At 40.6% G+C, this 15,485-nt stretch overlaps 1 protein-coding gene across 1 annotated transcript; it reads left to right on the forward strand.

Moving 5' to 3' along the window:
- The first annotated feature begins 1,107 nt into the window (after positions 1–1,107).
- LOC145099790 (uncharacterized) lies at positions 1,108–14,704 on the forward strand. The gene is made up of 5 exons (XM_079037296.1): positions 1,108–1,312; positions 1,862–2,083; positions 11,712–11,956; positions 12,131–12,559; positions 13,550–14,704. Exons 1-5 carry the CDS (start codon positions 1,108–1,110, stop codon positions 14,702–14,704), a joined length of 2,256 nt encoding a protein of 751 aa, XP_078893422.1.
- Positions 14,705–15,485: the final 781 nt, after the last annotated feature.

The following is a 15,485-nucleotide window of genomic DNA, read 5'->3' on the forward strand; positions in this document are numbered from 1 at the left end:
GTTATATTGTATCTATTATTGAACTCACTAAGCGTCACCGCTTACCCTCTCAATGTTTAACAAATTGCAGGAGATAAGCATCCAATATAGTTATATACTGGTAGAAGATTTTTGAATAGTTTGAAACTATTGTATCGATAGAAGCTTATGATTAGTTTGAAACTATTGTATTTTGCACTCCCATATGTATAAAACTATAGAATCCTGGGAAGTTATGTAATATATAACACTTTAAAATAGTCGGTTTGTATCCAGTTGTTTGTAACCTTTTTATCAATGTAAATTATTGTTTTTATGAGTATGCAAGTAGCATGTTTTGGAGTAACTATATTGTCGAGTATGAAAGTTTGGGTCTTTCATAAATACGAAAGTTAGGGCCTTTCAATCATGGTATCAGAGCATAGGAAATATATGAGTAAAAGTATTAGGTAATAATTAACCCTAATATTCTAAAATACAATGTTACTCCGTATTGCAGAGCAATGGTTGAACATGTTAGTAGACATACCCCTGAGGTTGGTGGAGGTCCTCAACCCGAGGAAGTGAATACTCCAGTATCTCCTCGTGAGGAGCGACTCTTGGGTAAACTTACTGGTGTTATTCGACCGACTCTCGAAGAACACAAAAAAGAATGGTGATAAGGGAAAACAGAAAGCCATTGGAGAATCTTCAAAAGAAGAGGTGAAGCGTCCCTCGTTCAAATATTTCAATAGTAGTGGTGCTACAAAGTTTTCCGGTGTTCTCAATCCCATTATTGTTCTTACTTGGATCCAGAACATAGAGAAAGTGTTTCGTATTTCTCATGTGGATAATGAAGACAAGGCTAACTATGCTTCCGCAATGCTCATCGGAGAAGCCTTGGTCTGGTGGGAAGCAACATATGAAGCTCTCAACAGGTTTGACCAGGAGAATTTAGCCTGGGAAATGTTTAAAACTCGTTTGCTAGAGAAGTATTGTCCTCTAGACATGAGGAGGAGATTGGAGAAGGAATTCCTCGAGCTTAAACAAGGAGGAATGACTGTGAATGAGTATGAAACTCAGTTTAATCAAAGAGCAAGGTTTGCTACAAAGTATATTCCAACTGAAGACGAGAAAATTCAGTTATTCATGGAGGGACTACGACATGAGATCCACGATTTCGTTGCCAATCGAGAAGTTCTGTCATTCGATAAAGTCGTTGAATATGCTCGAAGACGTGAGCATGACTTCGAAATACGTGGGGCCATTATTACTGCTCCGAAGCATCCACGTACTGAAAGAACTGTTCCTGTTCCTTCTTTTCTACCAGCTCAATCCATTCGGACTGAACCTGGTAATCAAGTTCAAACTCAAAGTGTCTCTCGTGGACGCGGTAGATGACAATCTTTTTCTATGCAAATGCCTTCATGTCGTATTTGTGGAAGGAATCATCCAGGCCAATGCAAAATAGACAAGGAATCCATTGTCTGTTATGGATGCGGAGAAAAGGATCATATAAATCCAACTTGCCCAAGAAAGGATGTTACTTGCTATGCAAGTGGTATTACCGGCCACAAGAAGCGTTTTTGCCCTACTCTTACTAGTCAGATGACGGGAAGTCATGCTTCTGTTCAACAACCGGTGAGAAGCCAAGTCCCTGTTCAACAATCAAAGGGTACTCCAACTGAAAAGGAGGAGGTGGCAAAGGCTAGGGGTCGTGCATTCCAGATTACCTCAGAGGAGGCACGCGAGGTCCTAAATGTTGTGACGGGTACATTTCTTGTCAACTCTAGACCTGCTCACATCTTATTTGATTCTAGTGCCTCAGATTCTTTTGTGTCTTATGAATTTGCGTATTCCTTTCAAATTGCTTGATTTGTACTCGCGCAACCATTTCAAGTAGATACTGCGGGAAGTATATCATTACTTGCTGATAAAGTCTATAGGGATTGTGTTATAGAAATTGAAGGCTATACTTTTCTCGCTAACCTGATCCCTATCTCCTTGCCCAACTTTGATATTATTCTCGGCATGGATTGGTTATCAAAGAACCACGCAGAACTCTTATGCTATGAAAAGATAGTACACATTCCTATTGAAGGGGAGAATCCTATCTATGTCTACGGTGAACAAAGACTCTTAAAAATAATCTCTTTCCTCGAAGCTTGTAAATTCGTATCGAAAGGGTGTTCTATCTATCTGGCCTACACAGTTGTTGTCTCAAAAGAGGAGAAGAAAATTGTAAATGATGTTCTAGTTGTTAACGAATATCCTGACGTTTTCCCTGATGACTTGCCTGGCCTTCCTCCGGATAGACAAGTAGAATTCCAAATTGACCTTGTGCCTGGTGCTGCTCCAATTGAAAAGACTCCTTATCGTCTTGCGCCAGTTGAGATGAAAGAAATTATGATCCAACTGCAAGAACTACTTGATACGGCTTTCATTTGACCGAGTACCTCTCCCTGGGGTGCTCCGGTACTGTTTGTCAAGAAGAAAGATCGATCGATGCGGATGTGCATTGATTATCGTGAGTTGAATAAGGTGACTATCAAGAACAAGTACCCACTACCTCGCATCGACGATTTGTTCGATCAACTTCAGGGTGTTAGCTATTTTTCAAAAATTGATTTAAGATCTGGCTATCATCAGTTGAAAGTTCACGAGTAGGATGTACCGCAGACTGCTTTTCGTACTCGATATGGGCATTATGAATTCCTTGTTATGCCGTTTGGTTTAACAAACACTCTGGCTGTATTCATGGATATGATGAATCGGGTATGCCGCCCAATGCTCGATAAATCAGTCATCGTATTCATTGATGATATTCTAATCTATTCCAAGTCTGAAGTTGATCATGCTATTCATATTCGTGCAGTATTGGAACTTCTTCGAAAGGAGAAACTATATGCTAAATTCTCGAAATGTGAATTTTGGCTTCGCCAAGTTCAATTTCTCGGCCATGTTATTTCTAGTGATGGTGTATTAGTAGATCCTATCAAAATCGAAGCCATTCAAAATTGGGAAGTGCCCCGTAATGCTTCCGAAATTTGCAGTTTCTTGGGTCTCGCAGGATATTACCGGAGATTCTGTGACAACCCGAAATTTCCATTTTGTACGAACATTATCTATTCAATAGAAGCTAGACTAGTTTCAATGAATTTCAGACTTTTCCGAATAAGTTTGTGTACATTAGGGCTTATGTTTATGGAGATATCAGGAGAGTGGATGCTCATGGGTTTGTGAAACTTGAGTATTTCAAAACTTCTTAATGTTAGAGTTCAATTCCGGAATAAAAATATTTTCTGCCAAACAAATTTCAGGACTATAAATAGATTTCTGAACTAAATTCATTCATTATTCACATTTCCAGCTAGAGAAAAGCCATTTTCTCTCTCACGGATCTTCGGGTTTTCATCCCAAATCGCGAGTACACTTCTCTAGTTGTTTTATAATGCTTGTTATATGCTTAATAACATATATTACATGTCAAATATGTGAGATCCGGGAGTTTACCGCCCAAGAACGTTTTTGGGGAGTAAACTCCAAAAGAGGCTTAAGAGCTATCTAGTCCCATTTCCTTGATAAGTGACTAACTTAGGCTTGTATGTAAGTAAATTAGAGACTAGAAAACAATCAAAAACACCAAGCTTTGGGTGTTTACAGCCCAAGAGTTTCTTGGACCGTGAACACCAAATTCAAGGGCCTAAAGGTGCCCTAATCACTCCTAAGGCATTGTACTTTAATACCCATTTAATCCTAGCTAATTTATGGACTTCAAAACATCAAAAGCACCCCTAAAAGGGAGTTTATAGCCAAGAGAATACTCATAGGCCGTAAACACCAAATAAGGGCACCAAAGTGTGCCTAGGGTCCTCATTAGCCTTAAACAAATGCCTAGAAATTATCCTACTTGTGCTTGGGACTTGAAAGAATTAAAACACCCATCCCTTGTGAGTTTACGGTTGTAAACTCCAAAAGAAATGGTCTTTTGGCTGTAAACTCCTCAAAGGAGTATTTTAAGGCCCTAAACTACCCAAAGGATTAAACCACCAAGTAAGGCTTATTCTAGAAATCAAATAACACTTCTAAACACCAATTACCACCAAGATTGGAGTTCACGGCCATAAACTCAAGGGTTTACGACCGTAAACTCCTTGTGTGGGGTTTATGGAGGAGTAAACACTTATATAAGGCCCTTTGGTACATTAAACCCCTTTAGCCTTGTCCCATAACAACCTAGAAGCAACCCTTAGGACCTATAACACTTATACAAAGTGTTTACATGTTCCTGAGTGTCCCAACTTATTTCATTAAGTTATTATTTGGCTAACTAGTTATATATATGCTCATTATATGATAACTAGGCTCGTGCATGTGAACAAGTCTCCGTTTGCCACCTAGCACGGTATCCGATACTTCAATCCAATCCACTCACCGCAAGTGAGTTCATACCCCATTAATTAACCTTTGAAATACTTTTAAATGTTTTAAATACTTTATGGGGGGGGGGAATACAAGTTAAACACTTATAGTTATTACATCAATCTCATGTGATTAATAACTAGAAAACCAATGTTTGTATTACTGTTCAAACTGTTTATCAAACTGTTTTACTTCAAACTGCTTTACAAACTCTTTTACTTATCAAATACTTTTATTTAAACATTGTTTTACTTCTTATAAATTGCATGCCCATATATGTATATATATATATATATATATATATATATATATATATAAGCAATGTTTAAAGGGCTTAGGAAGGCCATCCGCCCTATTTCCTTTTTCTCGATTTGGATGTGGTCTGGTGGGATTTCGGGTAACCGTCCGAAGGCCGTTTCAATATTAATTATATATCAAATGTACATATATAGACATAAAAGTACTTCCATATTCATGCGTATTATTCATATCATTAGTAAGTTACCATCGGGGTATCACAGGATCATACTATTACAATTTCTAGATCAATGAGTCAGTTCATTCATGAGTCAATACTTATTACTATGAGAACATATACAACTATACTAGAAACATAACATATACAACTATACTAGAAAGAGAACATATACAACTATAATAGGAAGAGAACATATACAACGATACTAGAACAAGTAACATTACATTACATATACATGAATATGTTAACAATTGTGATCAACTGTATCCGAGCATGCCTTAAATGTCATGGCCCGAGTTGTAGCCAGAATTCTCTTGGAGGGAGAGCGTGAGTTTGCGTATAGATCTATACTGGATTGACTATCCTACACCTTGCTGCTAGCTACAGCCAGACCTGCAGGTCTGCGGGTGCCAAACGTCATTCCGTTATTACGACCATTCGTATGTCGTTGTTACCAGTCGATACTATGGTGAAATTTATCACATGATACCTTAATATAAATCCGGTTTATGGTAGTTAGTACAACAGTAGTTCCTATAATACAACACTACAGTACTACAATAATTTACCCATTACATATATTTAGTGATTATTTCACTTAAACATTAATGTACAAACTATATTTTGTTAAATGATAGTTACACTTGGGAAATTACACACTTTTACAACAAACGAGCATACAAAACAGTTAAGCCTTGATAGAAGGCTACTTTAATAGAAAATATAGGTTTTTCTGAGAAATTCAAACTTTTACAAACACTTACAAACATTTACTTACATTTTACAAACTTACACTTGAGACATGTTCAAACGTTTTTGATAACAAACATCGACACTAAAATACTTATGAACTCACAATGCTGATAAACTCTTTCAAAATAACTTGTATTCTCAGGTCATCAGTAGACAAGTACCGATGCCAGCTTTTGAGAAGATGGAGCGCATCCAAGACTCATCTTATTATTTTGATTTACATTATTTTTGGTGTCTATAACTGTACAGAACACACTTGTATTAAAATTATATATTTAATGCAATGGATGATGTTATTTGCTTATTTACTTTTACTGTGTTGTGATACTTTACATGACGTCCTCTGCCCCAGAACGTTTCCGCCGTTCTTGGTTTTGGGGTGTGACAGATTGGTATCATAGCATTGTTTATAGTGAATCAAGTATATCAACCCATAAAAGATATACTAAACTATAAACCCATTAGGGATTAAAGCACTCTAACCCAGAGTCTATACTTTAAATATTAAAATATTTAATTAAGTATACTAGTCTGCATTCATACTAAAATCAGTGTCACAATGACAAGAACAAAAGTATTACGATTGTTAAATATCACAAGTGAGCTCGGGGATGTATGGTCAGTCTTGGGAATGGCATAGCCTGATCAACTATGCTGGTCCGAGGAGTGATTAGCGTATGCCCTAGAATGGTTGTGATATGTTAACAAGTCTAAAAACTTACCAACAATATGTGACAACCCGATATTTCAACTCCTTGTAATGACCAAAAAGGTCAAGTACTGTAATCACTTTTGAGTAATAAAATTTACTTTCATAAATAAATTTACAAATAGTTCTATTTAATTTCCTTCCATGTTTAAATGTCTTTGAACCATGATCGTACGTAAAAAGAACGCCCAAATCCGACTTCATATAGCGAAGTTATGATTTTTCCAAGTTCGGCTTAGCAACAGACAGCTAAAAACTCGAATCGGAGATCGAGCGACTTTTGGCCGGAATGACCTAAACGAGAATCGAAGGTCTCGACAATGGTGTTCCAGCGGTAAAAAGTCTGGCAAAAACCGACATCAGATAAAGAAGTTATGAATTTTCAAAGAAATTCCTTAAACACGATGGGTTTATAATAAATAATAAAAAAATAATTTCGGAATTTGCCGACGGAGTCTAAACGAAAGTTGTAGAGCGTAGTCTCACCTACGCGTGGATATAAAGACCATCGAAAACGAAGTTCGTATGAAGAAGATATGAATTTTTGAGGTTTATTAAATAAATTATATATTTATATAATTCAAAAATCGGACATTATCCGAAGGGGAGTCAGCGTCCTCATCCGAGGTACGCGCTGCGTACCCGAGGGACTTGGCCTCTGATCGTCCACGTCACCCTATCCGAGGAATCCGACCCGTCCGACCCGTCCGACCCGTCCGAAGCGCCCGACCCGTCCGACCCGCTGTCCCGTCCGACCCGCCTCCCCAGCGACCCGTCCCATCCGAAGCCGAGGCAGTCGAGGCTTCGGTCCTGCATGACGTACGCGTACGCGCTGCGTATGAGCGTACGCCCCGCGTACAGAGGAGGTTCAGCCTTCCTATAAATAGGATGCGAGGGCTTCCGAGAAAAGGGCTCAATTCTCTCCTCTCTCTCACAATCTTGCCTCGTTTTCCGTGTCCGTTCAAACCCGAAGCTTTGGTCTTTTTGGCTCAAGTCCCGAGGGTCGATTTTACTCCTGAGATTCCCGAGAATCCCGAGGAAAATCCGTTTCCCGAGACGAAACTCTGCCCGGTTTTCCACCTCGCAATCTCCAAAACTTTCAAGTGAGTTTCATACCCCTTAATCAACCTTTTTAAATATTCTAAATGCTTTTATATGCTTTCAAGGGGGGGGGGGATTACAAGTAAAACACACGAGTATTATCGTGTGTTACATAAAGAAACTCTTTTATAAGCTGTTATCTATCCAAATCACATGCGATTTATAAACCTTTAAGGAAACTTTCATATATATAACATATGTTAAAATAGCATTCTATCTTTTGAAATATAAATTTGTTGTAATGCATGTATAAACTAAACTTTTCTTAGATTATTCTTGTCTATCTCAGACTCTACGCCAAAAATCTATGCTTTCATAAACAAGTGATTCTTTTTCTAGGTATTTCTAAACAAACAAGACACACTTTTAGAAAACTATAATAGGTATAGTTTTACGAACAAATTTCTAACTCTTATGTACTAGAAACATGAATTTCAAGAAGTTTACTTTCGTATACAAGAACAAACGTAACATTTTAACAAGTAGATCTGTTTTTATACCACGGTTTTGTGAGACACTAACTTCATGTACGTTCGAGTACACATTTCAAGTCCTGTATTATATACCAGAATCCCTTGGAGGGGGAGCATGGTGTTTGTGTATAGATCTATACAGGCTTGACAACCCGCACCCTGACTGTTAGCTGCAGTCCACCGTTTGGGGTGACAAACGTCATAACATTCCAACGCCTGAAGAACGTTGTGTATAGGCATTCCGAGTCAATAGTATGGTTAGAAAACTCACAAGGGGTATTAAAAATGCATTGATTTACAAGGTTTTCAAACTCATTGGTTATTTTACACTTACATACATTTTGGAAACAAACATTGGTCTTGAGTGAAGGCTACTTTTATACTAGTAGAAAATATAGGATTTTCTAAACACAAACAAACAAAGATAAAACATTTCATTTCATTCAAACATTGTCACTTAAATACTTATGAAATTCACTAGCTTAAATGCTGATCTACTCTTTCAAAATTACTTGTATGTCCCAGGAAATCAGTAATTTCAGGTATTCATTTCGCTTTTGATGAAGGGATGCTGCGGCGCCAGTTTAATCTCGTATTTTTGACATCATATTGTAATTGAGTTTTGAACATGTAACTTTTGACAAATGTAAACTTTCAATTATATATATGATGGTTGTATTGCTTTCTTTACTATGTATTCATTTGCTACGTTACCACATGAAGTCATCCGCCCCCGAATGTTTCTGCCGTTCAGGTTTGGGGGTGTGACAGATTGGTATCAGAGCAATGTTTATAGTGAACTAAGTATATCGAATCACATAAGATATACAAACTATAAATGCTTAAGGGACTAATACTCTCTGACAAAACAAATTTTCTTTTTACGCTTAAGCAGTTTTGCGTTCAACTTAAATTGATAGTTCATTTAAGTACAATTACATGCATACGACAAACTATTTTCATGTTATACAACTATACAAGTATTTAGACAAGTTGACACTACGATTGAGACTCGATATATGTAATCAGATTTTGGACAAATATAGCGTGATCAACTATATTTTCCCGAGATTGGACCAACGTATATCGAGGAATGATCGTAGTAAGCAACAAGTCAAAACTTACCAAACCATTACAAGAATCAAACACAAGAATTTAAATACTATAGGAGTATTTGCTATCTAAACTAGTTTAACTTACATGTTTTGCATGTTTCGACTTTATTCAATTCTTATAACCCTATTTCTCGTACAGTCAAATGGCTGGATTTCACCACCCTGGCGACCCCTACTTTCCCAACCAAGGCAACGGAGGATGGATCGAAGATGATCCCGAAGAGGACGAGGAACCCATAGAAGTGGGTGATGACTCCGGTACCGACTCAGAGCCGGAAATTATCGATCCACCACCCATTCAACCTCCCGTCTTCGTAAGGAACTTTCAAGGACCGTCTCCCGTCTGGGGAAGTCACCTCCACCATTGGAGCCAACAGCAAAACCTACGCCCCCCCTACGGCATGTGCCGGGACTTCTATGATGTCCGCGGCGGAGGTTCGGCTGATCGAGCACTCCCGGTAATGGTGGGTAAGTTAGCCAATCAGTCCTATCAGTCTGGAGTTCAAGCTAGTCGACTCCGGGATATCAACGTGGATGTGCAGGTTCACACTTCTGACATCCGTAGGCTGGACAAGATGCAAGACAACGCTTAACTCCAAACCGAAGCATTTCAAGCGCAAATGATTGCAGCCCTCACTGAACTGAGGGAACAACAAGCCGCTTTCGATAGGCGTCTAATGGAGTCAAAGCAATCAGATGCGGAGTCAAGCTCCAAGCGCAACCTTCGACACAAGTAGTGCTTGTCAAGGACTCAAATTTTGTTATAGCTTAGGACCTCGGCTAAAAGTCTTTAAATTTCTCGAACTTTGTAATCGGAGACCCTTATAGGGGTCAAATTTTCATGATCGTTGTAACAACTTTTATATTAATATAAGTGGCACTATTACTACTATGTTAAGTATTTCGTTCAAACCTTGAATGGTCTTTGTGAAACCAAATACTTGTTTCATACCTTCAGTCTTACAAATAACTTTCATTCTTCTATTTTAAGACTCATACTATCATCTGTTGTTGAACTATAGCGATTTAGTTCATGAGACACACACATTTTCTATTCTATGAAATTCTTATCCTTGTCTTTTCAACCTATAGTTGAAGGATGCCTCCGCGTAGGAATCCAAGGCGAAACAACGGTGAGGAAGCACATGTACCACCACCACCTCCACCACCCCAAGCTGATGCTGTAATGTTTCAAGCAGCAGTCACCGCAGCGGTGGCAGCTGCCATGTCACAGATCAATAACTCGAGTACTAATGGCTCGGGATCTGGCACACACCTATCCAACCATGGCAAGAGTCATGGACCACCTCGAGAATGCACCTATAAGGACTTCACTAATGCCAAGCCCCGGATGTTTTATGGAACTGGTGGTGTGATGGCCCTGAGGCAGTGGATTGAAAGGACGGAGGCAGTCTTTGAAATCTGCTCCTGTCCCGAGCACAGCAAGGTCAAATTTGCAACTTTCACCCTTCTTGATAAAGCTTTAACTTGGTGGAATGGCCACGTTAAAGTACTTACCCTAACCGTGGCAAACTCCATAAGCTGGGAGAGCCTGAAAGCCATGATGATGAGAGAATACTGCCCACGGGGAGAGATTCAAAAGCTTAAACACGAGCTATGGACTCTCGGAATGGTTGGTACCGACATCGCTACTTATACCAACAGATTCTGCGAGCTGGCAATCCTTTGTCCAGATATGATTGCTCCCGAGAGCAAGAAAATAGAAAGGTACATCTGGGGCCTGACGCCCCAAATGCGATCAACCGTGTTAGCTTCTAAACCTGACACCTTTGAAAGTGCTAAGGAACTGGCACAATCTCTGATTGACTACGGAGGTCATCAGAACTCAACCACTTCTGCACCAGCACCACAGAAAGGAAACAACAACAACAACAACAACAACAACTACAACAACAACAACAACAACAACAACAATGGCAGAAAGAGAGTGTGGAATAAAGGGAAGGGTGGGTCTTCCCAAGAATCCGCAAAGAAACAACTGGTTTCAGTGAATGCTGCCACTGTACCTACTACAGCCCCTACAAATACCTACCCAACAAAGCCTTATATAGGTAACCTCCCAAAGTGCACCAAATGCAATTACCACCACCATGGACCTTGTCGAGAAATGCAGTGCGCCAACTGCACCAGGAAAGGACATACAACCCGTTTCTGCAAGGAACCCGCAAAGCCGATTACTCAAGTTCCCGGTGCGGGTGTAGGGCAGACTTGCTACGGTTGTGGCGAGGTGGGCCACTACAAGAGGAACTGTCCTAAGGCAGCAGGCACTGGAAGTGTGGGACGAGTTTTGGCAATAGGCCACGACGAAGCTGTAGCTGACCCAACTATAGTTGCTGGTACGTTCCTTCTCAATAATTCATACGCATGCATATTATTCGATAGTGGCGCGGAGAGAAGCTTCGTGAGTCAAAACTTTATTCATTTACTTAAACCTAAACCTATCAAGTTAGAAAAATCATTCACGGTAGAGATGGCCAATGGAAAAACCGAAAACACTAATTGCATATACATGGGTTGTACGTTAACTTTAGACGGCCATTCTTTCCCGATTAATCTCATGCCGGTCCAAATTAAAAGTTTCGACGTCATAGTCGGCATGGATTGGTTGAGTCTTCTTCGCGCCGACATCATGTGCTTTGAGAAAGCAGTCCGTCTTAATCTCCCTAACAACGAAACATTAGTTATCTACGGCGACAACTCTAGTACAAACCTTCGCATCATTTCGTGCATCCAAGCTCGAAAGTGCTTGCGGAAGGATTGTCGAGCATTCCTAGCGCACATCGTTGATACAAGTCAAGAACTGAAGGACATCAAGAGCATCTCGGTAGTACGCGACTTTCCCGATATCTTTCCAGAAGAACTACCAGGATTACCACCGCAACGCCAAGTCGAGTTCAGAATCGACTTAATTCCAGGAGCTACCCCAGTAGCGAAGTCGCCTTATCGTCTTGCACCAGCAGAGATGCAGGAACTTTCCAGTCAACTTAATGAACTCCTTCACAAAGGATTCATAAGACCAAGTTTCTCACCTTGGGGAGCACCGGTCTTGTTTGTAAAGAAGAAAGACGGATCGTTCCGTATGTGCATCGACTACAGAGAGCTGAACAAACTTACTGTCAAGAACCGCTATCCTCTACCCCGTATTGACGACCTATTCGATCAACTTCAAGGAGCGAACTACTTCTCAAAAATAGACCTACGGTCCGGATATCACCAATTACGAGTTCTAGAGGGGGACATTCCAAAGACAAATTTCCGAACTCGTTATGGACACTACGAATTCGTGGTGATGCCGTTCGGATTAACCAATGCACCAGCAGTATTTATGGACCTAATGAATAGGGTATGCCGCCCTTACTTGGATCAGTTCGTCATCGTCTTTATCGATGATATACTTATCTACTCTCGAAGTGAGGAAGAGCATAGTCAGCACCTACGAAAAGTCCTAGAAACACTGCGAACGGAGAAACTCTATGCGAAGTTCTCTAAATGCGAATTTTGGATTCGAAGAGTCGAATTTTTAGGTCACGTTGTTAGAGAGAAAGGTATACACGTGGATCCCTCCAAAATTAAGGCCATCGAGAACTGGTCGGCACCAAAGACACCTACAGAAATTCGTCAATTTCTAGGTCTAGCTGGCTACTATCACAGATTCGTAAAGAACTTTTCGAGCATTGCGAAACCTCTTACTACATTAACCCAGAAAGGTGTGGCCTTTGACTGGGAAGCGAAACAAGAGAAGGCATTCCAGACACTAAAGCAGGCCTTGTGCACCGCACCGATACTATCCCTCCCCGAAGGGATAGAAGACTTCGTAGTGTATTGCGATGCGTCAAATCAAGGACTTGGTTGTGTTCTTATGCAGAGAGGGAAGGTTATCGCTTATGCCTCCCGACAGCTTAAGACACACGAAGTGAACTATACGACACACGATCTCGAGTTAGGAGCAGTGGTATTTGCTCTGAAGATCTGGAGGCACTACTTATACGGAACAAAGAGTACTATTTTCACCGATCACAAGAGCCTTCAACACATTTTCGATCAAAAGGAACTCAACATGCGACAACGACGATGGGTTGAGTTACTGAATGACTACGAATGCGAAATTCGTTATCATCCTGGCAAGGCCAACGTAGTAGCCGACGCCCTCAGTCGAAAGGAATACACTGGTCGGAGGGTCAAATCTCTGACCATGACCATCCATTCCCACTTATCCACACAAATTAAGGAGGCACAAATGGAAGCTTTGCAACCTGAAAATGTGGCGGGTGAATCCCTGCGAGGAATGGAGAAGAACCTAGAAGTCAAGGGTGGCGGAGCCTACTATCTCATGGACCGAATCTGGACCCCGAAACATGGTAGTTTCAGAAACGTAGTCATGACTGAGGCTCACAACTCAAGATATTCCGTTCACCCGGGTTCAGATAAAATGTATCTGGATCTTAAGAAACTGTACTGGTGGCCTAACATGAAAGCAGAAATTGCTACCTTCGTGAGTAAATGTCTTACTTGCGCTAAGGTTAAGGTCGAGTATCAGAAACCGTCAGGATTACTAAAACAACCAGAGATACCAGAATGGAAATGGGAGCGGATTACTATGGACTTCATAACCAAGTTACCCAAGACGACAAGTGGACTCGATACCATATGGGTCATTGTCGACAGATTGACCAAATCCGCGCATTTCCTACCCATCAAGGAGACTGACAAAATGGAGAAGCTTACAAGAACTTACTTAAGGGAAGTGGTGCGACTGCATGGTGTTCTGATATCCATTATCTCCGATCGAGATAGTAGATTCACTTCAAGATTCTGGCAGTCACTACAAAGTTCCCTGGGAACTAGGCTAGACATGAGTACAGCCTACCACCCACAAACAGACGGACAAAGTGACAGAACAATAAAAACTTTAGAAGATATGCTGAGAGCCTGTGTGATTGACTTTGGAAAGGCATGGGATATTCATTTACCCCTTGTCGAATTTTCATACAACAATAGTTATCATACAAGCATAAAAGCTGCTCCGTTTGAAGCCCTCTATGGTCGAAAGTGTAGATCCCCTCTGTGCTGGACTGAAGTTGACGATACCCAGTTAGCTAGAGGAAGAGTTCCTGAAAGCACTCTCACCGGTCCGGAAATCATACGAGAAATGACAGAGAAGATCGTTCAGATTCGTGAACGATTGAAAGCCTCTAGAGACCGACAGAAAAGCTACGCTGACCAAAGGAGGAAACCTTTGGAATTCCAGGTAGGAGACCACGTCTTATTAAAGGTCTCACCGTGGAAGGGTTTAATACGATTTGGAAAGCGTAGGAAACTAAATCCAAGATACATAGGGCCTTTCGAGATTCTTGCCAGAATCGGCCCTGTGGCTTACAAGCTTAACCTACCGCGCGAACTTAGTAACATCCATCCAACCTTCCACGTCTCAAACTTGAAAAAGTGTCTGTCCGACGAGACTCTTGTTATTCCACTCGACGAGATCGAGATCAACGAGAGCCTCAACTTTGTGGAAGAACCAGTAGAAATCATGGACCGAGAGGTCAAACAAACAAAACAAAGTCGCATACCCATCGTGAAGGTTCGCTGGAACGCCAAGCGGGGACCCGAATTCACATGGGAACGCGAAGACCAAATGAAACAAAAGTACCCTCATCTCTTTCATGTTCACTAGTATCTTTACTACTTTAAATTTCGGGACGAAATTCTCTCTAACGGGGGGGTGATGTGACAACCCGATATTTCAACTCCTTGTAATGACCAAAAAGGTCAAGTACTGTAATCACTTTTGAGTAATAAAATTTACTTTCATAAATAAATGTACAAATAGTTCTATTTAATTTCCTTCTATGTTTGAATGTCTTTGAACCATGATCGTACGTAAAAAGAACGCCCAAATCCGACTTCATATAGCGAAGTTATGATTTTTCCAAGTTCGGCTTAGCAACAGACAGCTAAAAACTCGAATCGGAGATCGAGCGACTTTTGGCTGGAATGACCTAAACGAGAATCGAAGGTCTCGACAATGGTGTTCCAGCGGAAAAAGTCTGGCAAAAACCGACATCAGATAAAGAAGTTATGAATTTTCAAAGAAATTCCTTAAACACGATGGGTTTATAATAAATAATAAAAAAATAATTTCGGAATTTGCCGACGGAGTCTAAACGAAAGTTGTAGAGCGTAGTCTCACCTACGCGTGGATATAAAGACCATCGAAAACGGAGTTCGTATGAAGAAGATATGAATTTTTGAAGTTTATTAAATAAATTATATATTTATTTAATTCAAAAATCGGACATTATCCGAAGGGGAGTCAGCGTCCTCATCCGAGGTACGCGCTGCGCACCCCTGTACGCCCAGCGTACCCGAGGGACTTGGCCTCTGATCGTCCACGTCGCCCTATCCGAGGAATCCGACCCGTCCGACCCGTCCGAAGCGCCCGACCCGTCCGACCC

Source organism: Lactuca serriola, chromosome 4 (assembly GCF_051521515.1).
Source record: "Lactuca serriola cultivar US96UC23 chromosome 4, Lser_US96UC23_V15, whole genome shotgun sequence".
In the NCBI taxonomy this organism is placed as follows: Eukaryota; Viridiplantae; Streptophyta; class Magnoliopsida; order Asterales; family Asteraceae; genus Lactuca; species Lactuca serriola.